The sequence below is a fragment of the Gracilinanus agilis genome, chromosome 1 (genome assembly GCF_016433145.1).
Source record: "Gracilinanus agilis isolate LMUSP501 chromosome 1, AgileGrace, whole genome shotgun sequence".
NCBI classification, from domain to species: domain Eukaryota; kingdom Metazoa; phylum Chordata; class Mammalia; order Didelphimorphia; family Didelphidae; genus Gracilinanus; species Gracilinanus agilis.
In genome coordinates this window covers 771,671,805-771,699,000 of record NC_058130.1, presented here as the reverse complement: position 1 = coordinate 771,699,000, position 27,196 = coordinate 771,671,805, and the positions used below count along the sequence as shown (strand labels likewise).

Here is a 27,196-nt window from a genome sequence, read left to right as displayed (position 1 = left end):
AGGAGCGAGCGAAAAGGCATCCGCATTAGCGATTCTGAGAGAAGCTAGGGCCCACATTGCGAGACATCTAAGGAGCCAGAGGGGAGCAGGAAATGCTGGGCGGTAGCCATCCAATCTGGGGCTTGAAAAGGAGTGATGCCCACATGCAGGTACCCTTCATAGCAATGAGCTTCCTGTGCCACCATTGCATGCAATTCGCCAAGCAAAAAAGCGACTTAGCCTTGGGGCTTTCTGAGACTGTCAACCTGAACTTAAGCTTCTCTTAGGTAGAAAGTGACAGGCCTTTTCAACAACCAAAATCCTCAGGAAGTAGACAAGACGTATCTAGTTCTTACTTGACTAAAATCTGGTAACAAACTAGAATTCAATTTAAGCCTCAATTATTTGGGGCTTCGCTTTATGCCACACGATTCGATGCAACTCGGTTCACCAAATACTTATTGAGTACATTCTATGTCCCTGACTCTGTGTTAGCCACTGCAGAGACAAATACAAAAAGGAAAAGTCCCTGACCTCAAGGGGCTGATATTCTATCAAGTATCTCCACCAAGCATGGGTGGAAGGAAGATTGGTTTTGGAGTGAGAGGTCATGGGCACTGGAGAGATGCCAAGGTGATGCCAAGTACGTCTCTCCTTTCTCTCTTCCTCTCTTCACACATGCCAAGATATATCTGAGGAGAATATTGAGGGGGAGGGCTGTGGTCATGGAATATAGATTTAGAGTTGGAAGAGTGATCAAAGTCATCTAATCCAATACCTATCATTTTACAGAAATGGAAATAGATAAGTGACTTGTCCAAGGTGACACAGTTATTAAGCAGCAGAAATGGACCTTGAGCTCCTGTAGTCCTACTCTAAATTTAGCTCTCCCCATGCCACACTTTAATATTCTTCTCAACTGAGTCTCTGGAATGTCCTTTAATTTAGTAGGAGGTTCTTAACATTTTTTATGCCATAGACCCCTATGGCAATCTGATGAATCCTTCTCAAAATACTGTTGTTGTAGGGGCAGTTAGGTGGCAATCTGATGAAGCCTTCTCAAAATACTGTTGTAGGCACAGTTAAGTAGCTTCTTAGTCTAGAGAGAGCTAGATCTAGAGACAAGAAGCTCTGGGTTCAAATTTGACCTCAGACACTTCCTAGCTTTGTGACCTTGGGCAAGTCACTTAACCCCCATTGGCTAAGCCTTGCCGCTCTTCTGCCTTGGAATCTATACTTAATATCAATTCTTTTTTGTGTTTATTTTAAAGTATTTTTCCATACTTTTCCTTTTCCCTCCCCACTCCCAGAGCCGAAAAGGATTTCCACTGGGTTATACATGCATTATCACTCAATACCTATATTTATTTTTGTAATAGAGTAATCTTTTAAAAACCAAAACCCCACATCCTATACCCATATAAACAAGTGAAAGACCATGTTTCTCCTCTGTTAGTATCAATTCTAAATCAGAGGGTAAGAGTTAAAAAAAAAGAATTGCTTAGTTGTTTTTCAGTCATGTCTGACTCTTCATGAGCCCATTTGGAGTTTTCTTGGCAGAAGTACTAGAGTGGTTTGCCATTTTCTTCTCCAGCACATTTTACAGATGAGGAAATTGAGACAAACAGAGTTTAGTGACTTGCTGAGGCTCACCAAGCTAGGAATTATCTGAGGCCAGATTTGAACTCAAGAAGATGAGTCTTCTATCCCCTGTAACACCTAGCTCTCCCTTCTCAGGATAGTATTTTTAATTAATTGATAAGAATGCTAAATTTCATCTAAAGGTCAGTGAAAATAAAAATGTAATTCTTCTCCCATCCAAGTTTTCATAATCTCTGAAATCTATCCATGGTCCATAAACCCCAGGTTAAGTTTAGAAGAACTGGAGGAAGTCCTGGATTTCTTCTCTAGCTTTGGTGGCCTCTGAAAAAATAGCTGCCCCTGAGCTCCAAGTGAGTTGCTCCATCCTGTCTCTATTACCTGGCTGCTCTCCAGCAGCCACTTAAATTATAACCAAATACCTGGGCAGCACCAGGGAAATATGTAAGCAAGGGATGTCTAGAAGATGGGTGCTTTGGGATGTCCCTAATACGAAACAGCACAGGTTCAACCAGGATCAAGGGGCCACTTGTCAAGAAGCAAATTGTGTTAATGTCAATAAGAAAGGGGGAAAAAACTTCCTAAAAAGTAAAAGCTGTCCAAAAGTGGGGAAAAAAACTACCTTGGAAGATAGTGGAGACATCTTCATTGGGGGTCTTCAATCTAAAGCCACGTGACTACTCACTGGGGATGCCATAGAGGAGAGTCTTGTTCAGGTATAAGTTGGACCACTAAGATCCCTCGCCATCTCTGAGACTTTGGGATTCTGAGTTTAAATGTGGTGGGTACAGGGTGAGGCAAGGAGAGACAGCTACCACCCTAACTACAGAGTAAGGGAGGTGAGGAATCAGAGGAATCACACATTCCTTGTAAGAATGTAAGCTCCTTGAGGGCAGGGATTGCTTTGTTTCAGTCTCTGTATCCTTTTGCTTGACACAGAGACTAATATAAAGTAGGTGCTACGTAATCTTTGTTGGCTGACTGATACAATAACTTGGGGTCAGGAAGTTCCTGTCCATTCCTAAGTCTGGCTTCACTCATTCACAACCCCCTTCCTTCCTAGTTTGGTTTCAACTACAATGCCTGCTTATAAATGAGTAGTATCACTACTACAATATGAGTACTATCGATTCCATGTCTCTCACAGAATATTATATATTATTATATAGTGTGTGTATATATATATAAAAATAATATATTATATATGATAATATTATATATCTCTCATAGAATATAGTACTTGCACATGGGATAAAGTGATAGAAAGGAATGAGGATTTCATGGAATACTACTAATGCTATAGAAGATGAAGAGGATAATTTCAGAAAAATCTAGAAAGACCTCCATAAACTGATGTGAAGTGAAGTGAGCAGAACCGGGGAGTACATAGTATACAGTAACAGCAATGTAGTATACAGTGAACAATTATGAATGACTTGGCTATTCTTAGCAATACAGTGATCCAAAACAATCCCCAAGGACTTGTGATGAAAAATGCCATTTGCCTCTAGAGAACGAATTAATAAGAGTCTGAATACAGACGGAAACATACTATATTTCACTCTCTTTCTTCATTTTTTTGTTTGAGTTCTTTTCTACAAAATGACTAGTTTAGATGAATGTTTAATATTATTGCACATGTACAATCTTTATCAGATTCTTTACTGTCTTTGGGAGGTGAAAGAAGCTGGAGGACAGGATAATTTGACTCAAAATTTAAAAAAATCAAAGCTTAAAAACTGTTTTTACATGGCAATTAGGAAGAAAATAAGATTTTTAAAGAAGACATAGGAATTTTTTGGAATCAAGGGAACTTGGTCTGCCCCTACACAGGTGAGCTAGGGCAAGTAATTTAACATTTTGGGGGCCTTTTTTCACCTCAGTTTCTTCCTCCTAAAAAACTAAATGGCCTGAGGGCTGTTTCTAGTTATAAATTTCTGCTTCTATGATCTCAGGGTAAATGAATCACGCTATCATTAATTTCAGCACCATGGATAGTGTAAGATGAAGGACAAACTAAGAAGTAGTGGTCTTAAATCCTACAGTTGCCCTCCATGTGAAGGACTGGGATAATATTGGTTTCTGATGGTGGCTAGCATCTCCTCCCATCCAGAGGATAACCTAACAGCCAACAACTGCCATGAGGATGCCTAATTTATAGTCACTACTATTTTCTCCCATTGGATTAGAAGGGGGAGGGGTAGAACCTCATTAGGTTAATGGGAAATAAATGCCATTCTGCAGATTTTCATTTTACGGCAGAAAGATTCAAAACCTGACAAAGCTTGTGAATAATTAGCCAATAAATCTAAATGATGATTAGTGTTGTTTCGTGAAAAGATTGTCAACCTGCACATCATTTAATATTAAGACAAGTAAATTTAATGTGGCTGTTAAGTACCTTTCACTGGAGAGTCTCCAAGTACTTCTCAAGTACAGGAAAGTCTCATATTTGCCTGGCATTGTTAGGGAGCAATGTGTTCTATTCCCAGTGTCTAGCACATTGCCTAGAACATAGTAGTTGCTTAATATTATTGTTCCATATAGCTAGAATATATTTATTTAAGAATGAACTTCCCACCTGCTTCCATTTCAGATACTTCCAGTGGAAATATTTTTAAAATACTATTGCTGATAATTTATCCACCAATAAGCATTTATTAGGTACCCACTATATGCCAGGCACTGTGCTAGGTATGAAGATATAAGGATGTAAGTCAAAGTCTGCCCTCAAAGAGTTTGCATTCTATTGGGGGGATAGAGAATCTATACAATATAATTATATAAAAATATAATCCAATTTAAAAAGATAATTCACAAGGGGAAAACATTAGCATCTGGGGCAAGCAGGAATACCTTAATGGAGAAGTTCTTTGAGCTGGATTTGAGGGGAACCTAGGGATTTTAAGAGGTGGAGGTGAGGTGGAAGAATATTCTAGATGTGGGCATCAGCCTGTCCAAAGGCATGGAGAATGGAGATAGAGGGCATGAGTGAGGAACAGCAACCAGGCTATAAGAATAGAAGATAACAAGAAAGAAAGAATTGCTCCCATTTTTATAACATTTGAAAGATTTTGAAAAGCAGTCTTCATGTATGACCTAATCTAATGTTCAAAATAACCCTGTAAGATGAAGGCATAACAATTATCCCCATTTTAAAGATGAAAAAATGAAGCAGACAGAGACAGATTTTCTCAGGGTCACACAGCTAGGAAGTGCCTGAGGCAGGAGTCAAACTTTCTACCTATTACTCCTAGTGGTGTTTCTGAAACAAAGTAGAACAACTCTAATCTTTCTCCTATGGAATAGTCCCTTCATATACTTGAACAAAGCTATCGACTTCCCCCCCACCCACCCACCAAGGCTTGTCTTCTTCAGACTGACCATCCCAACCCTTCCCAAAACATGGCGTCCAGAATTGAAAAATTGAATGGTGTCTCACCAGAAGAGGAGACAGTGAAGCATTTTCCTCCTCATTTTCCTAAGCTAGACCTCTCTTAGTTCAACCTAAGGTTCTGTTCACTTTCGTGGTTGCCATATTTCATGACTAACAAAGCCCTTTAGGGAAAGGTGAGGAAGGGAAGAACACTTTCAGATGGAGGAATGTGGGTTTCATGGAAAGTTAGTGCCTAAATAAGCTTCAGAGGAATATAGGATCAATCAGACATTGTGAGCTGGAAGGGCCCTTGGAGGCCATCTAGCCCAACCTCCTCATTTTACAGATGAGAAAAGCCAAGACCCATAGAGACTAAATGGTTTGCTAACACAGGAAGTAAGAGAGAATCAGAATTCACTCCTAGGTCCTCTGGCTCCATGTTCAGCCACAATTCCACTGTCTTTGTATTCCTCAGAGTCCTGAACACAGAAATTGGATATGATGAATGGATGTGGGTATGATACAAGTGAATGACAATCCATGCAACATGTTCATTAGTAAGTAAATACAGAATAAAAAAATATAAAGGTGAATAAAGTGCAAGGTGAGATGCTGACAGCTGGGGGAATCAGTATAATTTCTCTGTAGAAGATGGCATTTGAATGGAGCTTTCAAGAGAGGTGGGGATTTCTAGAGGCTGAGGGAGGGAGGGAAGAAGGGGAGTCATTCCAGCAGCAGAGAACATCCTGGGGAAAAGCATAGAGGCCACAGATGGAATGACATGTACAAGGAATCACAAGCAAGCCAGGTTAGCTGACTCTTCAACTCCATTTAGTCATCTATAAAATGAGCACAATAACCCCTCAACAGACTCAAAAGAGAAGGTGGAATTAAATTGCTTTGTAAACTTTAAAGACAGTTTGCTGACTTTAATGAATGGTCAGGATTAAAGACAAAAAAAATCAGTTATTGTAGTTGGTCTCATTATTATAGTTAAGGGCTTCACAGAATGATGGATAAAGTGCTCTATGGGTTCTAATTCTGAGGACAAATCACTTGACTCTGGTCAAGGTGACCTTATCCTAGACCTTATCAACTAAGCCAGACAGACTGCAATGAAAGGAGTCCCCATAATGGGAGTTCCCCAGCACTGACAAAATCACAGATACTTTTGATGTTATTGTTATTGCTACATTGCTAGGTAAGGTGGCAGAGCATTCAGTCATCCTGACCCACAGACTGCAGCCTTTCTGGAACCACCCTCCAGACCTTCTTTCTTTTTTTACAATAGGAAGGGAGTTCCCCAGAACAAAGGATGGTTCCCCTTGACCTACCTGTTCACAGAGTGTCCCAATGAGGTTTTCCAAATCCTGCTTCTCATGGAGAACCAGCTTCTTCTCCTCGCTTTCCTGTTCCAGCTGCATCTCCAGTTGCCGTAGCTATGCACACAACGAGAGAACATAGGACAGGTAAGCAGAGATTCTCTGTTCAAATTCCAAATCCTACCACAGTTCTGTGCAATAAAAGGTTTAATAAATACTTGTAGAAGGAATGGGTGGATATATGGATGGATGGATGGATGGATGGATGGATGGATGAGGCATTTAGACTAGATGATCTTCCACTCCTAAGAAGGAAGGAAGGTGCCAGATGATGAAATTCTCCCCTCCTTCCTTGCTTCACTATACATCCATACCCAACAATGATTTTTGTTTCCTACCAGGGTATAAAATCTCCAAGCACAGCTCTGGTCCCAAGTTAAATGTACAGTGTCCTTCTTGAAGAGGTGACCTCAGGCCAGTCTGAACCAAATGGTTAGTGAGTATGTGAGGAGACAGGCCCCAAAAGCAGTGACACAGAGGCCTGGAGAAATCCTATCACAATGATAAATGAGGCTGCCTGCTAAAAGTCCATCTATTATTATTTCCCCAGGAATGACATAATGACAGGGCTGCAGAGGCTTTGTCTGGGAGTGGATTGAGACATAATACTGGCTGCTTTTGCCAGGGTCAGGGCCCTGACAGTAATGGTGCCACCCATCTGTCAGAAGCCTAACCAAGCCTGGGATGGGCTCAGCACCCCCATCCACTCCCCAGAGAATGGTAGCTTTTCCTCTCCATCGGTAGCACTTTCTCTAACTGATGTATGAGTCCTTCCCAGAAATTAACAAATTTAGGAAAGCACAAAACCAGAGAGACCCATGGGCATGTCTGGCAGAGTCTCTTTCCATGGGAGAAAGGATTCTATTCTACTCAGACAAATGCCTTCCTAAGAATGACCATTGTCAACTGGGGAGAGTAGAAGCAAGAAGACCAAGAAAAGGGGCTCTTGAAAGAGTCTAAGTCTGAGATAAGGAGGACCTGGACAACAGTGGCAAGAAGAGGGATAAAAACCAAAGAACACACGTGAGATAAAGGAAGAATCAACCTCATAAGGGACTAGCTACTGGGGGGGGGGCAACAGAGAAGGGCAAGTCAAGGATGACTGTGTAGTTCTGACCTCATGATCAGAATTGGAACTCAGCTCTAGTTTTTAATCCAATACAGAAACCTGCAGTGGAATAACCAGGGTAGAAGACCCAGGCCAAATAGGAAATTCATCTGATCTAAACTTGGAGAATTTCCCAGAGGGCTAACAGAGACAGAATCCAACAGTATCTCCTGAAATTTTCAACCAAAGACAAGCCAAGAGACCCAAACCTGAATTAGGAACATGCAGAGTTCAAATCTTATCTGAGATCACACAATTTTGGGAGCACTGAAAGCATGCAATCCCCAACCAGAATTATAAAAGCATATGGGAGAGATTAGGTTTAGATTAACATCTCACACCTTACACCAAGATAAATTCAGAATGGGTGAATGACTTGAATATAAAGAAGGAAGCTATAAGTAAATTAGGTGAACACAGAATAGTATACTTGTCAGATCTTTGAGAAAGGAAAGATTTTAAAAGCAAGCAAGAGTTAGAAAAAATAACAAAGTGTAAAATAAATAATTTTGATTACATTAAATTAAAAAGGGTTTGTACAAACAAACCAATGCAACCAAAATTAGAAGGTAAGCAACAAATTGGGAAAAAATCTTTATAACAAAAACCTCTGACAAAGGTCTAATTACTCAAATATATAAGGAGCTAAATCAATTGTACAAAAAATCAAGGCATTCCCAACTGATAAACAGGCAAGGGACATAAATAGGCAATATTCAGAAAAAGAAATCAAAGCTAGCAATATGCACATGAAAAAGTGTTTTTAATCTCTTATAATTAGAGAAATGCAAATCAAAACAACTCTGAGGTACCACTTCAAACCTAGCAGATTAGCTAACATGACAGCAAAGGAAAGTAACAAATGTTGGAGGGGATGTGGCAAAATAGGGACATTAATGTATTGCTGGTAGAGTTGTGAATTGATCCAACCATTCTGGATGGCAATTTGGAACTATGCCCAAAGGACTTTAAAAAGACTGCCTGCCCTTTGATCCAGCCATATCACTGCTGGGTTTGTACCCCAAAGAGATAATAAGGAAAAAGATGTGTACAAAAATATTTATACCCACGCTCTTTATGGTGGCAAAAAAATTGGAAAATGAGGGGATGCCCTTCGATTGGGGAATGGCTGAACAAATTGTGGTATCTGTTGGTGATGGAATACTATTGTACTCAAAGGAATAATGAACTGGAGGAATTCCATGTGAACTGGAAAGACCTCCAGGAATTGATGCAGAGTGAAAGGAGCAGAACCAGGAGAACCTTATACACAGAGATGGATACACTGTGGCACAATCGAATGTAATGGACTTCTCTACTAGCAGCAATGCAATGATCCAGGACATTTCTGAGGGACTTATAAGAAAGATGCTATCCATATCTAGAAAAAGAACTGTGGAAGTAGAAACACAGAATAAAAACAACTGCTTGATCACATGGGTCGCTGGGGATAGGATTGGGAATGTAGGCTCTAAGTGATCATCCTAGTACAAATATCAATAATATGAAAATAGGTCTTGATCAATGACACATGTAAAACCCAATGGAATTGCGTGTTGGCTATTGGAGAGGGTTGGGAGGAGGGGAGGAAAAGAGCATGAATCATGTAACCATGGAAATTTTTTCTTAATTAATCAATTAAATAATTTTTAAAAGAGAGAATAGAATTAAAATACTAATGGCATTTATTGCACCCACATTGAGATTTCTCAAATTATATTAACAAATATTAGTAAAAACTTGTTTTCCCCTTCTCAATTTTTAAATAAAAATGCTGATCTTTTTTAAAAAAAGAATTATAAAAGCAGCAAAAGGATATAAAAGGACAGCCAGACATTCCCCCTCAGAAGTGAGTAATCCTGAGCTAATACAAATTCTAAAGTCAAGAAGCCAGCTGGAAGAATGAACAGACTAAAAGGAATCCTACTATAAAGAGCTAATCTGGTAACAGGGGAGCCCAAAACATAAAAAACAAAAGACAAGAATGACATCTACCAGCAATGCCTCAAAGAAAAGTATAAGTTGGACACAAATTCAGTAAGAGTTTCTAGAAGAATTAAAGCAAGAGTTGTTTCTCTTAAGAGCTAAAAGTAGCTTGAAAAATAACAAAAGAGACATGTAGAGGAAAATTTGGGGGGAGGGGCTGAAGAAGCAAGCAGGAAGGAAGAAAGATGTCAGATGAAAATTAACTGCTTGAAACAACTTTTCTTGATCCAGGAAAATAACTCCCTAAAAAGTATAATTATCCATTTCTTAGAATCTAATGATTCAGTGACACATCAACAAATAATAAAATAAAGTCAAAAGTCTGAAAAAATAGAAGGAAATGTGTAAAAGGAAAAACGGCTGAGCTGAAAAATTGAGAAGAGATCAGTTCAGAATCATTGTACTACCTGGAAGCCATAAACAACAACAATAAAAGCCTAAACATCATATTTCAAGAAATCACAAAAGAAAACTGTGACACTCTCATAGAACCAAATGACAAAGTAAAAATTGGAAGAACCCATTGGCCACCTCCTGAAAGATACCCCCAAAACTCCAAAGAATGTAATTGCCATAATCCAGGGCTTCCAGAGCAAAGAAAACAATACTGCAATCAATTAACAATACTGTAGGCAACTAGGAAAAAATTCAAATACTGACAAGGAGGCCCAGTCAGGAACACACAAGATTTAGCAGCCACTACTATAAAGAAGTAGAAAACTCAAGGAACTATATTTTAGAATGTAAAGGATTTAGGCTTGCAATCAAACAACCTATCCAAAAAATTTAGTATAATCCTTCAGAAGAGGAAATGAAGTAACTTTAAAGAAGTACAGGACTTCAAAGCATCCCTGATGAAAAGACTAGACCCAAGTATAAAATCTGGCATGCAAACACAGGAGTCAAGAGAAGCAATTAAAAAAAAAACATGAGTGAGCAATGATAAAGAATTAAACAAGTATGCCTATATAAGTGATTAGATGATACATATAATCTCGGAATTCTATGATCAGCAGAGATCATGATGACAATCTAATTAAGCAAAGTGCCTAGGATTTATTTTATTATGTTTTGATGAGTTAAAAAAAAGAATGGAAAGAATGGGGGAAAGGAACATTAGGAGAAGTAAGCGAAAAGAAGAGTGAAAAGAAGTGTCACAAGAAAGGGGGTGTATAAAAAGGAGTTTATACAGCAAGGACTAGATTTGGGTTGGAGGTAACAGGCAACACTTGAATTTTATTCTCATATGAATTGGTTAAAGGAAGGCAGGAAAACATAGACTTAGTGGTATCTAGAAATACAGCTAACCGAACAGGGAAACTGATGGGAAGAGAATCAAGGGGATAGAGAAATAATAAGGTGAGAAGATTAAGGAAGGCATGAATCAGAAACAACATTGACTCTTAAAAGAGAATACAAGGCAAAAAAAGAGTAGGAAAAATATAAGAGAACAGGTCAGAGAGTAATAGATGGTTAGCAATCATAACAGTGAATGACAATGGGATGAATTCACCCATAAAAGAGAAGAGGGTAGCAGAATGGATTAGAAAAACAGAATCCAACAATAAGTTGTTTATGAAAAAAAAAATCACACTTAAAACTGAAAGATACACATAGAATTCAAATAAAAGTTTAAAAAGTTTTTATTTTAACAGAATCTATTATGCTCCATATGAAAAACACATACCTAATTAGCAGATGATCAGGGAAACTGAATCTTGGTAAGAGGATACCATAGACAATAATATTAAATATGTTTGCCACAGATGGCATAGAATTTAAATTCTTAAAGGAAAATCTAAATGAGTTATAGGATAAATAGATAATAAAACTACAATAATGGCAGACCTCAATTTATCCCCTGCAACCTACATAACTATAACCAAAAATTAATAAGAATGTTTGCACTTGGCTAATGCCCACAGATCTTCAGATGAATTGCTGTGTAGCTACAGATCACAGAACACAGTGCCCAAAGAGGGGTGATGGCTCAATAAAGATAGAAATTGTCCCATCTTCTACTTGTGAAGTTGACTTTCTGAAACTAAGAGTAAGACTTTATATTTAACTCTATTAAATTTCATCTCATTAGATTTGGGTCTGTGTTACTTCCTGCCTGAATGTTTTGTTTCTAAGGTCTTAAAGGACAAGCTAAGAATGTTTAATATGAGTTTTTGATTTTTTTATTATTATCATTATTTTTAGAAGCCACAGAGAAACAATGAAGTAATTTCCACTGAAACAGTCAGACTTGTCTACAGGAAGAGTAGTCAGAAGGCAAGGATTTTTTTCTTTTCTTTGTATTCTTAATGTTCCTAATGCTTAGCACTAGAGCCTAGGATCTAGTAGGCACTTAGTAAATGCTTATTAATTTAAGCTGACTCATATATATAATCCTATAGTACTGATTGGTTATGACAGAGTCAAAAATGACTCTGGTTTTTAACCTTAGATGCTAGGAGGTTAGGGCAGCTAGTGTGGTACAGAGGACAGTGTCAGGCCTGGAATCAGGAAGACCTGAGTTCAAATGTGACTTTAGATACTTAGTAGATGGGCAAGTCACTTCACCTTGCTTACTACCTCAGTTTCCTCACTTGGAAAATGAATTGGAAAAAGAAAGGGCAAACTACTCCAGAATCTTTGCCAAGAAAACCCCAAATGAGGTCATAAAGAGTCAGACGACACAGAATAACAAGGGTAGCTAGATGGCATAGTGGATAGAACGCCAGGCCTGGAGTCAGAAAGACATGAGTTTAAATATGACCTTAGATACTTAGTAGCTTTGAGACCCTGGGCAAGTCACTCAACCCTGTTTGCCTCAGTTTCCTCACCTGGAAAATAAGTTGGAGAAGGAAATGGAAAATCACTCCAAAATATCTTTGCCAAGAAAATTCTAAATAGGGTCTAGAAGAGTTAGACACAACTGAAATGACTAAACAACAACAACTAAAAGCATCTGCTGCTCGAAGACTTCAAAGAAAGTTTGGTGGAGTGATTCAGGGTAGCATAAGAGGCTCCTGGACTTCCAAACCCTCTGAGATGTCGCCAGGGCACCCCTGTTGGATCTTGCCAACTTTTAGAATGCAGCTTTCCAGGGGCGATACAGCGAGCCAAGCCCTGGCATTCCTGGGAGCCACCCATTGCAGGCACCCAGGGGACCTACTGACTCACCCGCTTTTGGCAGGACTGGCGAATGTCCTCCAGTTCTTCTTCCTTGTCTTCTTGTTCTTTCAGGTACGTCTGTTTCATCCTCTCAATCTCCATCTCAAAGCGAACACGGAGCTGTGAAGGCACCAAAGGTGGAGGCCACGTCAGGGGAGGCGTATGTAAAGAGCAGGAGAAGCCATTGGGGTAGGGAGGGAAAGTGACCGACCCCCCCCCCCAAGATATAGAGTGAGAGATGAAGAAAAACCCAATGGCCAGAAGGCCAGGCCCTTGACCTCTGGCCCAGCTCATCATCACCCCTCAGGCCTTACATTATCCCTCACACTCAAGCTATCTTCAGGTGTGTTATAAGAGCTACTCACTGTAAGAAGGATTGGACTTGGTCTTCAGTCCCAGAAGGAAGAAGTGGGAGCCATGGATGGAAAATTAAAAAGAGGTTTATATGTAGGTGTGCTCTCTCTTTCTTTCTCTCTCTCTCTGTCGGTCTGTCTGTCTCTCTCTCTCTCTGTGTCGGTCTGTCTGTCTCTCTCTCTCTGTTGGTCTGTCTGTCTCTCTCTCTATATATATATATTCTATATATATTCTACATATATATATATTCTATGTATATTCTATATATATATATATATTCTCTCTCTTTATATACATATGTATATATATTCAAATGATTGGAGTTACACACACAAAAAACTAACTATGGTGCTTCAGGAGAGGCTGAGCTCCTTTCTACCATCAGACTTCAGAACAATGATGGGATGACCACTTTGACAAGACTGTGGAAGGGATTCTTTTTTGGGTAAGGGTTAAACTCATTGGCTTCTGGGTCTCTGTGACTTACAGGGCCTGTCTACATATATTCTCTCTCATCTTGTCCTGGGCAAATATTATTATTATCCCCATTATACAGAGGGAGAAACTGAGGTTCAGAGAGACAAAGAGGGTGCAGGTTAAGGAAAGTTGGGACGGGAACTTTGAACTCCAGGGTCCCTCTTGATAGCCACCTATTGTGGTCAAAAAGAAAAGGATCTGTCTGGACTTGTCTCCATAATTCCTCTAAAGCAGTACTATGTTCCCAGGAACAACTGTTTTCCAAGTGGTCCACCCCACTTCCAGGGAACTTAGTGGAGAGAACACTGGTCTTGGAATCAGGAAGACCTAAATTCAAATCTGGCCTCAGATACTTTCTAGCTGTGTGACCCTGGGTAAGTCACTTAACCTTGTTGGCCTCCATTGGAGAAGGAGATGGCAAACCTCTCCAGTATCTTGATCAAGAAAACCCCAAATGGAGTCATGAAAAATTGGATACAATTAAAACGACTGAACAACAATACTATCCTCTGCCAGGCAATTGATAAAGCAGTAAAGAGAGGAACCCAGGGCCAGATTCTCTCCCTCGGTAAGCTACCAGTAAAGATTTCTCGGTAAATGAGGAAGCTAAGCTAACATCCGAGCCCCTGGGGCAGCATTAGTAAATTCCCATCCTGGGATTCCAGTCTCTAGTGGATGGGTCCCCATGTCTCTACAATGGAACCTCAGAGATTTAATGGAGCTTCCAGAGATGCTTCCCCGATTCCAAGCACAAAGAAGTCCAGCTCTAATAAAACCTCTTCTGTTTTTATATGTTCAGACTTCAACCCATCCTTCCAGACTCAAGGAAAGACGGCAGAGTGTCCTATTAAGAATGCTGGGCTGCAAGTCAGGAAAGACCTTGGTTTTGTCATCTACAAAATGGAGCACGTAAAAGCTCTAGTAAGTAAGTAAGTAAGTAAGTAAGTAAGTAAGTAAGACCTCATTCATAGGCTAAAGAGCTCTTTAGACCTAGAAGTAATCTCAGAGGCCACCTAGTCCAGTCAGGCGCCCATCCATTGTACAGATGAGTAAGTCAATGGCCAGGAAGGCTGAGTAACGTTCACAAAGTCACTCAGGTAGTGAGGACCAGACTCCGGCGAGCCGATGTAAGTAAACCATTTTGCAAATCTGAAAGTGTTCAACAGCAATAACTAGGGCCTCTCCTCCTCTCTTGGAGGAGAAACCCACCCAGTGAATGGTGAAATAACGGCTCTTTTCCTCTCATCAATTAGCTTCAAAACCTCTAAAGAGGCAGCTTGAGTGTTGGACGGAGAGCTGCCTGGGGATCAGCAAGACCCAAGTTCAAGTCCAAGTCTCACTTCAGACACAAACTGCCCATGTGTCCTTGGTCTTGTCACTTCCCTTCTGTGCCCCAGGAAAGGTTCTAAGTTGCCAAAAAAGGTCCGGATATCCAATGGTGGAGAGAACTTTCTCATTGGGAGTTCTCTATACCCATGAAATCACAGGTCTAGTCTGAAAAAAACTAGTGGCACAAGTGGCACTGAGTTTGGAATCAGGAATACTCCTCTTTCTGAGTTCGAATGCTGCCTCAGACACTTAGCAGTTGTGTGACCCTGGACTTGATCTTGTTTGCCTCAGTTTCCTTATCTGGAAGGAAATGGCAAACCATTCTAGTACCTTTGCCAAGAAAACTCCAGATGGGGGTCAGGAAGAGTCAGCCATGACTAAAATGACTCCACAGAGTCTCAAATAAAAAGTCATTACTGTTGTCTTAACCTCACTTTATTGAATGGAAACTCTGAACCTGGAGGAGGTTCCACCTTGTTCCTCCCCAGCCTTGGGAGGGGAAGGGAGGAAGCGGTGGGGAGTCCTCTGTACCTGTTCCAGTTTCTTAATCGTATTTTCTTGCTCGTTCTGTATTTGCTGCTGCTCCAAGGCACTGGACTTCAGGTCCCAGAGCTGTCTCTGTAAAGCAGCCACAGCCTCGACCCCACAGGGGAGTGGGCTGCCCCTTTGGTCAAGGTTATGGCATCTCAGCATCTCAAGCTTCTGTTTCAGACCCAGAGTTTCCCGCTCTGTTTCCTAGGGAAAGAAAGCACGTCAGCCACTGGACCACGGAGACCATCGGAGACACGGGGACTCCAGCACTCAAGGTATGGTACAGGTTCAAAACTCTTTGTCTAGGGGGCAGCTGGGTAGCTCAGTGGATTGAGAGTCGGGCCTAGAGATGGGAGGTCCTGGGTTCAAATCTAGCCTCAGACACTTCCCAGCTGTGTGACCCTGGGCAAGTCACTTGACCCCCATTGCCTACCCTTACCACTCTTCTGCCTTGGAGCCAATACACAGTATCCACTTCAAGAGGAAGGTGAGGGTTTAAAAAACACTCTTTGTCTATCCCCAAATCTACTGGCTCCCTCATGCAACCCAGAGGGTGAAGTAGGGTAGACATTATTATTCCCATTTTATAGACAAGAAAACCAAGGCCCAAAGATCAATGGGAATAATACACATGAAGCACTTTGGATAATTAGAAAATCTTGAACCCTTGGACTCCGTCTCCCAGAATTCTTTTTCCTCTTCCAGAATCCTTTTCCCTTTGTCTCCACATTTACGTCTTCACGTGTTGTTTATAAGTTTCCTGTAACTCATCTCCGGCTTCCTTTCTCCCGACTGCGGCTGGGTTAGCTGCCTTTTTACTTTCTTTTTCACTTCATTATTATTAATAAATCTATTAAATATAATACTTGGAGGATTTGGATATTCCTGTTTAATCTCACAACTTTGTGATCATAAAAAACTCTCCAGAGCAGCCACTGAGAGAAGGGATGTTCTGGGGTCCCCACTGAGATTGGAAAACCGCTTATCTGGGATACTGTGGAGGGGATTACTTTTCAGTCCAGGCTACCCGAGATAGTCTTTGGGTTCGCTTCAGTGCCCACCACAGAGTTCAGAGTTCAAAAGATGGTGGGTTGAAGAGGATAGATTGGAGCCAAGAGAGGCTCAAGCTAGGCAGCCTAGTGAGGGGATTAGCTATATAGCAAGAATCTGAACATGGTGGAGGTTCAGTGAATTGAGAGCCAGGCCCAGAGACAGGAGGTGCTGGGTTCAAATTTGGCCTCAGATACTTCCTAGCTGGGTGACCCTAGGCAAGTCACTTAACCTCTATTGCCCATCTCTTACTACTCTTCTGCCCTGAAGCCAATAAACAATATATAGAAGGTAAGGGCTTTTTTTTTAAAGCTTTTATTGAATTTAATTTCTTTTTTTTACAAATAAGACAATAAGGCAATGTCGAGAGGCAAATAAAATTCATCCCGGGAAATACAGCTTAGTAAGGGTGAGTGAAACGAGAGTGAAGGGGAGGAGAGCAAAATAAGTCATTCTCCTCCCTGTGTCATTGAACAAAAAGCAGGACCACTCGGGCGCATCCCTCTGCTGCTTACACGATCTCCTCCTATCTATCCCACCATGCCCCGTTAGAGCACAGTGAATCCCGCTCTCCCTCTTCAGGAACAGAGACCTTCCCGAACCACCCACCTCCTTTTCCCAGGAGCACAGAATTCCTGTCTGGCTTTTCTGACTTGAATCAGAAAAATCACAAGGGCCCCCAGGACCGGAGGCTTTTTTCCTCCACTTACCTCTAACCTGCTCTGGAGTTTGCTGAGCTCCCACTGGGCATTCGCGTTTTCCTGGGACAATTTCTCTCGGAGGCCCCTTTCAAACAACGATTCGCCAATGGCCTGGGTTAATTGCATATCGAACCTGCCAGGGAAAAAAATGATATCACTGCTTCGTTTCCACAGAAATGGGAGGAAGGGAGCAGAGGAGGAGGGGAGGGGATGGATCGAGAGAACGTGGCAGGAAGGGAGCAGTGGGATGACACAAGGTACATCAAATAGAGAGATCTAATAATATATAGCTATGATTTTTTAAACCCTTACCTTCCATCCTAGAATCAACAGTGTGTAATGGCAGAAGAGTGGTAAGGGCTAGGAAACTGTGGTTAAGTGACTGGCCATGAGTCACCCAGTGTCTGAGGCCAGATTTGAATCCAGGATCTCATCTCTCTAGGTCTGGCTCTCAATCCACTGAGCCATCTAGCTTCCGCATAGCTATCATTTTAAGAAGGACATTTCTAAAATCCTGAAGAATCATAGAATTTAGTGCTTGAGGTCCAACCCCTCCATTTTAACAGGTCCAAAAAGGCTAACTCATTTTCTCAAATTTGTAGTCTGTAACTGAGCTGAGATTCGAATCCAAGCTTTGTGACTCAAATTCCAAGCCTTCGGCTATCCCATGTTGCCTCCGTGAAGGACACCTAGCTCTAGCTTCACCCTTCCTCCTCGTCCCCTCAAGGAGACTCATAATACCTCAGCAAGGTGGCTCTCACCCCAGACGGAAGGCAGGCCATGGGTGGTAGAATCAAGGACTCTCAAGGCTCTTTCCTCTAGAAATCACAGTCCCCACAGCTGTGGATGGACTGTTCCACCTGGAAGATATTCCTCCATCCCTAAAACCAGACACAACCAAACGGCCCAGGAGTTGCCAGCTGCCCCAGGCCCAGAGCCCAGGAAGGCTGGCCCTGGAAGGGGAGGACGACATGATTCCCGTGTACGTGTCTGCAGGTTCATTTGGGGAAAACAAATAACTAAGTTTCTGGACACCCTGGCAACTTTAATGGCATCAGAGGATTACAGATTCCTCATGGGATAACCTGGGTAAATTGTTTTGCAAGCCTGAAAGTGCTATCTATAAAAATGCTGTTATTTAGATCTTTTTCAGGCTTGTCTGACTCTGCATGACTTCATTTGGGGTTTTCTTGGCCAAGATACTGGAGTGGGTGGTCATTTCCTTCTCTGGCTCATTTTGCAGACGAGGAAACTAAGGTAGAGTTAAGTGACTTGTCTGAAGCCACATTTGAACTCAGGAGATGAATTTTCTTGACTTTAGGCCCGGCTCTCTATCCACTGCACCACTTGGTTGCTATTGCATAATAGTATAATAATGATAAATTAGTCAATAATTTGATTATTTGACATGATCAGATTTGAATAATTTGATCATCGATCATCATAAAATAATGTATCATAAAAATAATATTGATATAATTATTTTATCATGATGATTATTATTAGAATTATTATATGTTTTCTGCCGAAAGGGTCTTCACAGCTTCTAGTCCAATCCCTTCGTTTTATAGATGAGGAAACTAAGGCTGAGTTGGCTTTGGGACCCGGACTTCTGACCCCAGACCCAGCATTATTTCACTTCTGGCTCTTATTGACAGTATGAGGCATTGGAATTCAACAGAAAGGACAAAGGATGTGGGAGAAGTTGGGTGGGCAGGGGTGGAAAGATCCTCTCTGGATCAAAATCTCTGGACCCTCTAAAAGTGCCCTCCTCGGTTTCTGGTCATACCATGTTCTTCTGGGGAGGTAGGGAATGACAGTATTTCTAATGCCATTTACATCACAGAACCTCAGCATCTGAGGGGAGCCTCCAGGTTATTAGTTCAAGCTAGCATACAGTAAGAGCTCAATAAATGCCAACTGACCAATGGACATCTTCTACGTATATGAGAATACCTCCTGTCACATCCCCTGTGCCTTCTACTCCACCCATTAGGGCTGATCCTAACCCCTTTTCCCCTCATCGAGTCCTTGAGGATCTCTACCCTGCCTTCCCTAAATCTTCTCTCCTCCAGGCTAATAATCCCTAATTCCTTTAGCCATCCTCATCGGACGCAGTCTCTAGTCCTCTCACCATCCTGGTCAGCCTCCTCTGGACGAGTTCCAGGTTGCCAATGTCCTAGTTATGGACCCTCCATGCCACCTCCGGAAGCATGTGAATGGCCACCCCAGGTACTTCCCTCTGTGTCTCATTGATCAACTGTGAAAGGCTAGACCAGGCAATTGGAAACACAAATTTATTTACTTCCCCGGAAGCCTGAATCCCTGCCCCGAATTAGGAACAGAGTCAGCGATCGGACAGCGAGAAGTCCCACTGAAGTCACTTCCCAAGAAGCTTGTTCCACCAAGGCTCAGGCCAACACGTTCTACCACCTCTCAGGTCTGACCTTTATGACCTGCTTCATCACCAAGGCAACGGGAGACAGATGCCTGGGGGCCATTCTGGGCCAGTAGCCTTCAGGGAGCTTGGACCAGAGTGTCCTGGAGGGCTCATTTGGTACTCTATCTCTGGAGCCTTGGATGGCGGACCAAGCTGAGGAAGATCCAGTAGATGGTTGTCTTCCACCATTAGCAACCGAGTCTTGTGCAGTAAGACCCTGTAATATCCAGGAGCCTCTCTAAGCCCTCAAAGTTGAAATAGAATATGGTTAGAGCATTGGGCCTGGAGTCAGGAAGACTCATCTCTCTGAGTCCAAAGCCAGCCTCAGACACTTACTATTGATGTGATCCTGGGCAGGTCACTTAACCTTGTTGACATCGGTTTCCTCATCTATACAATGAACTAGAGAAGAAAATGGCAAATCACTGCAGCATCTTTTGTCCAGAAAGTCCAAATGCGGTCCCAAAGAGTCAGACACAACGGAAACCGATTGAACGACAATGGATGGCTAATGGATGGGTATGTTGTCAAATAGGTATCTGTTCAGGTAAAGAGGGGTTGGACTGGTTGACCCTCAGAGGGGTTCTTTATAATTAGGAGATGACATGATTTGGGGGTCAAGGAAAGGCCAGGAACTTTTGGTCTGGAATGGCGGACACCATTAGGAGTGGCAGAATGGGTGCTGCGCAAAAGAGACTGGAAAGAGCAGATGGACCATTGCTAAATGTCATCTGAGTCTAGTTGCGCCATTTTGCCAAGGGCTGGCACTGAGACCAACAATACCCAGTGGGGTCTGGACTATATCTCTCTATCTCTATCTCTATCTCTATCTATCTATCTATCTATCTATCTATCTATCTATCTATCTATATATTTATATCTATATATCTCCAGTTGTCTCTTGGGCCAAGGATATCATTCATCATCAAAAGGCTACCATGGAAAACCACAATTTAGTCCTCGAATGGCCAAGTAGGGAGACTAGCAGAGGGGTTCCACCTACTGGAGACACACACATATACACAATTTCCATCTAGGTACTCTCCTCTCCCATTTCTCTGCCTTTGCCCCACCCCGGTCCCTCTGCCTGGAATGTAGCTCTACTCTTGGGATGCCTAGTTTCTACCAGAGGCCTTTTCTGACCCCCTACAAGCTGCTAGTGCCTTCCCTAAAGGATGGCTAATTGCTGAGTTTGTTGTGAAATCGATTTCTGTTCAGGTAAAGAAGTGCTGGACTAGTTGGACCTCAGAGAGGTTCCTTCCCCAGTGGATGGTTCATTGGTTAGATCTCCTTTGTATGTGTCGTGTGTGTATGTGTGAATATATATGTATATATAATAATTTTAGTATATATAGTATTACATATATTCAATATTTTATGTATTATTATATTGTATTGTTTATTATATTATATTATTTTATTGTATTTATTATATTATATTATAGTTATTGTATTTGTTATATTATATTATATTTATTATATTATATTATATTTATTATATATACTCTTCCCCACTGAAATGTAACTTCTATGACCCTCTTCCTTTCGTCATTATATCTATCTCTAGTTCCTGGGCCGTAGTCAATGCTTAATAAATAAGGGTTCTTTGATTGGGTGATTATATGGTGCCAGAGCTGGAACACAGGACCTCATGTTAGGAAGTTCTGAGTTTGAATTCTATCTTGGACATACTTCCTAGTTAGAAGACCCTCAGTTTTCTAGTCTATAAAATGTTAATAATACCACAGAATCTACTTCNGGAGGGAGAAGGAAAGGGAGAGGGAGAGGGAGGGAGGGAGGGAGGGAGAGAGAGAGCTCAGTGGATTGAGAGCCAGGCCCAGAGATGGGAGGACCTGATTTCAAATCTCGCCCCAGACACAACTGGTGACCCTGGGCAAGTCATATAACCCCCATTGCTTAGCTCTTACTTGGAACTGATAGGTAATATGGGTTCTAAGACAGAAGGTAAGAGTTTTATAAACAAGGCAAAGGCAAATTCATGGCTAGAGAGAGGGAGATGAGAGCTAAATTGTGTTCAGGTTCGATGTCGGCACACCTCAGTGGAGTTACAAATTCTATTTGCTGCTTCTTGGTAAACAGTCACTTACAGTAAACACACAGGCTCACATGCGTCTGACAACACAAAGGGATGCCTTGGCAGTCTCTCCTTTCTCTGAGTCAATAAACAGCCCCATCTCCCTCCCTCCCACTCGCAGCTCTTGCTGCAGAACTCGCTGAGGACTCGGGGAAGAGGACTCTGCCCAGCTCCACACACCAAAGGAGCGCCTGCCCCTGAGGCTGCCTGACAAGGCAAATGTCCAGGAGAAGGCCGCTCTGTCCCGAGAGGCGGAACAGGAGAAGGAGAGGATGGACGTGCCCTGCTGCAGCGGGCTGGCCCTTGGATCCAGCTGCTTTTTGTACATCTGGATGCTGGTTTCCCCATCTGGGGGGGAATCCTTGCTTTCACTAATCTACACTTAGGAGATACCTCAGAAGCCATTTAGTCCCACCTCTTAGTTTTACAAATGGGGAAACTGAGGCTCAGTGAGTGGAGTTCCCTTGCCCTGAGGGCAGGAACATAGGGGGGCCACAAATGTAGAGTTGGAAGGGGCCTCCGAGGCTATCAAGTCCAACCTCTTGGTTTTACAAATGGGGACATGGAGACCCAGGGAGGGCGAATGATTTGGCCAAGTCATAGAATAAGTGGCAGAACAGAGATTTGAATCCAGGACCCCTGACTCCAAATCTAACATGCCCTCCTGCTGCTACACTAGTTTGATGCTAACTCTGGGTATCTTCGCAGTGGGGTTCATGAGCGCTATTCCCCGGGGCCGCACAGAGCGCTGGGATTCGGGCCGGAGACCTTGGGTTTAATGCTGGCTCTGCCATTTCCTCGCTGTAAGCAGGGCGCTTTCCCTCTGTGGGCTCCTGTGCTTTCAACTGTAAAATGAAGGTGTTGGACCAGACGATCCCCAAAGGCTCTTCAGGGCCCTATGAGCCACCTTGATGCTGATTTCAGGAATTGTTTCGTATCCCTAAACCGGGCTCCCAGAAATTTTCACCACCAGGTCTGTGCAGGAGCAGCTTCTCCTCACCCCGCCACCTTCAGCACCATCCCCTCTCTTTGGTCCAGGCTGTGTGTCCTCCATGCCTGGAATGAGCATTCCTCACTTCTGCCTCTCAGAAAGCCTAGATTCTCACAGCTCAGCCCTTGAAGCCTTAGATATGCTGTCTGTGGTTGCTCAGCCTCTCCACCCTGCCCTGTCCCACTCCCCATCCCTTTCGGTCCTGTCCAACTCTTTTATGACCTCATTTGGGATTTTCTTGGCAAAGATACTGGAGAAGTTTGCCATTTCCTTCCCCAGCTCATTTGACAGCTGAAGAAACCGAGTAAAAAAAGATGAAGTGACTTGCCCAGGGTCACACAGATAGTAAGGGTCTGAGGGAGGATTTGAACTCAAGTCTCCTTGACTCCAGACCTGGCATTTTATTCACTGCACCATTTAGCTGCCCTTTCTCAGATTACTACTTAGCATTTCGGTTTTGGACTAGACCTAGAATATTATTGCTATGGGAAATTCCCCCACCACTTAAGGAACCTCCTCTGCTCTTCCAAGGAGAACTCAAGAGAGCTGCCCAAAGCAGGGAGGGACTATGTGGCCTACCCAGGATCACACACACAAACAGCAGAAAGCAGAACCAGAACCTAAACCCAGGACTTCTTGCTCCAAAGTAGGAAGTATTTCTTCCTTAGTATTTCTTTTGTTTTTTTTTTCTTCTCTATTCTCATGTTGTCTATCCATCCACACACAAGGAGCATGTCAGCTCCTTGAATGCAGGGGATATTTCCACTTTGGCCTTTGAGTCCCAAATGCCAAAAGTACCTGCCACATAATAGGAACTTAATATCTGCTCTTGACTGATAGGCTGGTGGATGTTGTTTCTTCCCAGTAGGCTTAAAGGTCAGGGAAGCCCAAGCCATGAGAATAGCAACATGCCCCAGACCAACAGCCCTTCCTCCAGCTTGACCCCTATCATCATCCTTGTGGAGACATTGTCTGATAGCTGTCCCAGCAGATCCTGCAGCCTCTGCCCTGTTAGCAGCCACAGCAACCAAAGACCTGGCCAAGAAAGTCCCACACCCCAGCCCTCGCTCTGTCAACTCTGCCAAATGGTTCAACACCAGTAATGAACATGACCTCATCCATAAATGCATTACCCTCTGCTTCTCTGCTCTGCCCTAAAGACCACAGAGTCTCTCCATGGACTGAGAGCTGAAACCTCCTCTGTGTGGGCACCCCCTGAGAGCAGGGGCCATCTGTGCCTTCTTTTTGTAGCCTCCACACTTAGCACACTTCATAGTGAGCCCTTAACGAATGCTTTATTGTTCATTCATAAGCCTGCTTCCCTCTATTCTTAAGTCTTCTCTTTTCCAGATTAAACATCTCCATTTCCTTCAACATGCCCCCAGTGAAGATCTTCATCACGCTGGTCACCCACCCATGGGAGCTTATCCACCTTCTTCCTAAATTGCACTGCCTAGAGCTGAGGGCCATCTTGCAGTTAAGACTGGCCAAGGTACAATCCAATGGGATCATTGCCTTCCTGGCCCCTGGACACTTTGTCCCTCATAATAGAGCCCTAGCTTACATTCGTCTCTTTGGCCGCCATATTGAAATAATGATGTTGTGTTAGGTCAGCCAAGAAACCTGGGGTTTTATATTCTTATTTCACTATATATGTATATATACATATATATATACATTTACACATATGTGTATATGTGTATATATGTCCCTGTGTGTGCATATATAAATTATGCATTTGTGTGCATATAATCACATATATGATGTTGTGTTAGATTGGTCAAGAAATCTAGGGCTTTATATTCATTATCTATCTACCTATCAAACTATCCATATAGCTATCCATCATCCATCCATTCATCTATCTATTCATTCATCCATTCATCCATCCATCCATTATCCATCCAACCATCCATGCATCCATCTATCATCCATCCATCCATCATCCATCCTTCATCCATCCATCTACTCATGTGTGCATATAAATGTGTCTATAAATATTTAGATATATATCTGTGTGCATATGCAACATAGATACATATATTTATGTGTGTATATATAATGTTGTGTTAGGTCAACCAAGAAGCCTTGCCCTTTACATTCATTGTTTCACTACCTCTTTTGTATATAGATATCTGGCTGTCCCACATCACAGGGGTTGGGGGCACAGCACCCCCATGATCTAGACAATCTGAATAGAATTTCTTGGCCCTCCCTTCATCCCTGAGAAGGTCTGAATTTTTTTCTTTTTCTTCTGTGGGGTGTCGACAGAACCTTATTGTGAAATTTGGGTGAAGTATTTGGTCAGAGGCTATATGGAGGTCAATGTTGACATTTCTAGTCTTCATGTGTCAACTCCTGGCTTTCACATTCTTTTTTGCAAACCTTTAAATTTATAGTTACTTTGGCTTTCAAAAAAACTGAAATTGCATATGTTTATGGTATTAAAAGACAAAATATGTTGCTATTCTACAATACTATTCGTACATATATTTTAGGCCTTTCTGAGTTCCTAAATTTTTTCTGTGTCATCTGTAGCTTTTGCAAGATTCTCAAAAAATTCCCATTTCAATTCTTGTTTTCTTTTTAAACCCTGACCTTCCAACTTAGAATTAATACTAAGTATTGGTTTTAAAGCAAAACAGCAGCAAGGGCTAAGCAATTGGGGGTTAAATGACTTGCCCAGGGTCACACAGCTAGGAAGTACCCAAGACCAAATTTGAACCCAGGATCTCCCTTCTCTAGGCCTGGAATTCAATTCACTGAGCCACCTAGCTGCCCTCCTCCATTTAATTTCTCACAATATTTTGAAACCACAATAGGGAAAGTCATGATGTAGAAAGGATACCACCTGTATTTGTGCGTACATTTAAATATAAAATATATATATATATATATATACACATATATATATATATATAGTGAGTGTAAATGCAGGTATATATGTACAGTGAGGTGGTGCAGTGGATAGAGCACATAACTCAAAGTTAGGAAGACTTCTTCTCATCATGAGCTCAAGTCTGGGCTGTGTGACTCTGGGCAAGTCACTTAACTCTGTATCAGTTTCCTCATCTATAAAATGAAATGAAGAAGGAAATGACAAACTTCTCCAGTATCTCTGCCAAGAAAACCCCAAATAGGATCCCAAAGAGTCAGGCATGACTAAAACGACTGAACCACAATACACCTGTGTGACCTTGGGCAAGTCACTTCCCTAAATCCCTGTGCTTCAGTATCCACATCTGTAAAATGAGCTGGAGAAGGAAATGGCCAACCTCTCCAGTATCTCTGCTAGGAAAACCCCCAAATGGGGTCATGGAGAATTGGACAGAACTGAAAACTCAACAATATTTATGTATATACACACACACACGTGTGTGTGTGTGTGTGTGTGTGCCTCCCAACAACCTAGGTGTGGCAGGTGCTCTAATTTTCCCCATTTTCCAGAGGAGGAAACTGAGCCCCAAGGAGGTTAAGTGGTTCGTCCTTTTAAAGGATCACAGCAAGCCCAGAGCAGAGGTGGGTTTTGAACTCAAGTCCCCCCAGCCTTTTTTCCACAACACCACTTACTTTTTTTGCCTCTTCTCCAGTTCATGGTTCCGGCTCTGCTGGTTCTCCAGAAGTATCCGGGCGTCCTCGAGGTCGCAGGTCAGATTGTGGCATTTCCTCTTCAGCTGGTGAGAGCTTTTCCTGACCTCCTCGTAGGAGTTCAGAGCCTCCCTGAGCTGTAAGCAGAAGAACTCAGAATCACCCTTTTCAAGGCATGCTCATGACTTCATTATTTTACTTTGGATCTGAGAATCTAGGTGGAACCGTAGACAGAGCCCTAGGCTTCAGAATCAGGAAGACTCCTCTTCATGAGTTCAAATTTAGCCTCAGACACTTAGAAAGTGGGTGACCCTGGACAAGTCACTTCACCCAGTGTGCCTCAGTTTCCTCATCTGCAAAATGAGCTGGAGAAGGAAATGGCAAACCACTCCAGGATCTTTGCCAAGAGGACCCCAAATGGGGTCACAAAGAATGGGGCACGACTGAAAGTGACTGACCGGTGACTCTAAGAAAAAGGGAAAACTTGAATTCCATCCCTGCTGCACTAGGTCAGCCATCAGAACTTCCTGAACAGGGGAGCTAAGGTTGGGCCGGGCTCCGTAAGAACACTCCCAGCTCCCTCCTCTTCAGGCAGGCAATGTCTCCCCCCAAATGTTCTAGTTTGGATGGAGGAAACTCAGCAAAGCCACTTTAAAGAAGTCAGCTCATTAAAAGAACTGTATTAAATAAGCAAAATGTTGAGTTAATGAAGCCTGTAATTCTAAATTCAGGGTTTGAAAGCAAATGGGACGCCGTCTTGTATTCCACCGCTCAGGAAAGGTTGATAGTTTATTACTTTTTAATGTGGCATGAAGAGTTCCCCCCTTTCCTTGGGGAGACTGACCTAACTTGATAATCAGCTATTAAAGGCCTAGACTAACCCCCACCCCAGGAGCTCCTCTCTCTTAATCTACTGTGCCAGTCTCTTGGGAAAGACTATTGACCATGTGCCTGAGAGGCGAATCAAGGCTCCACACCCACATCTCAGAGGCAGGAGCCTGCTCAGCTCTTTGGCCTCGGAACATCATGGGTGTCTCCTCCAAAAGCC

General features: G+C 42.3%; 1 protein-coding gene across 1 annotated transcript in view; it reads right to left on the bottom strand.

The window, feature by feature from the left end:
* MYO18B (myosin XVIIIB) overlaps window positions 1–27,196 on the bottom strand; it is a 352,648-nt gene that overhangs the window by 151,524 nt on the left and 173,928 nt on the right. The window contains exons 22-26 of the mRNA XM_044685471.1: window positions 26,131–26,285; window positions 17,044–17,167; window positions 15,284–15,487; window positions 12,602–12,712; window positions 6,289–6,393 (exon numbers count right to left, since the gene is read on the bottom strand). Of these exons, the coding sequence (XP_044541406.1) occupies window positions 6,289–6,393; window positions 12,602–12,712; window positions 15,284–15,487; window positions 17,044–17,167; window positions 26,131–26,285 (699 nt within the window). The remainder of the gene's footprint in view (window positions 1–6,288; window positions 6,394–12,601; window positions 12,713–15,283; window positions 15,488–17,043; window positions 17,168–26,130; window positions 26,286–27,196) is intronic.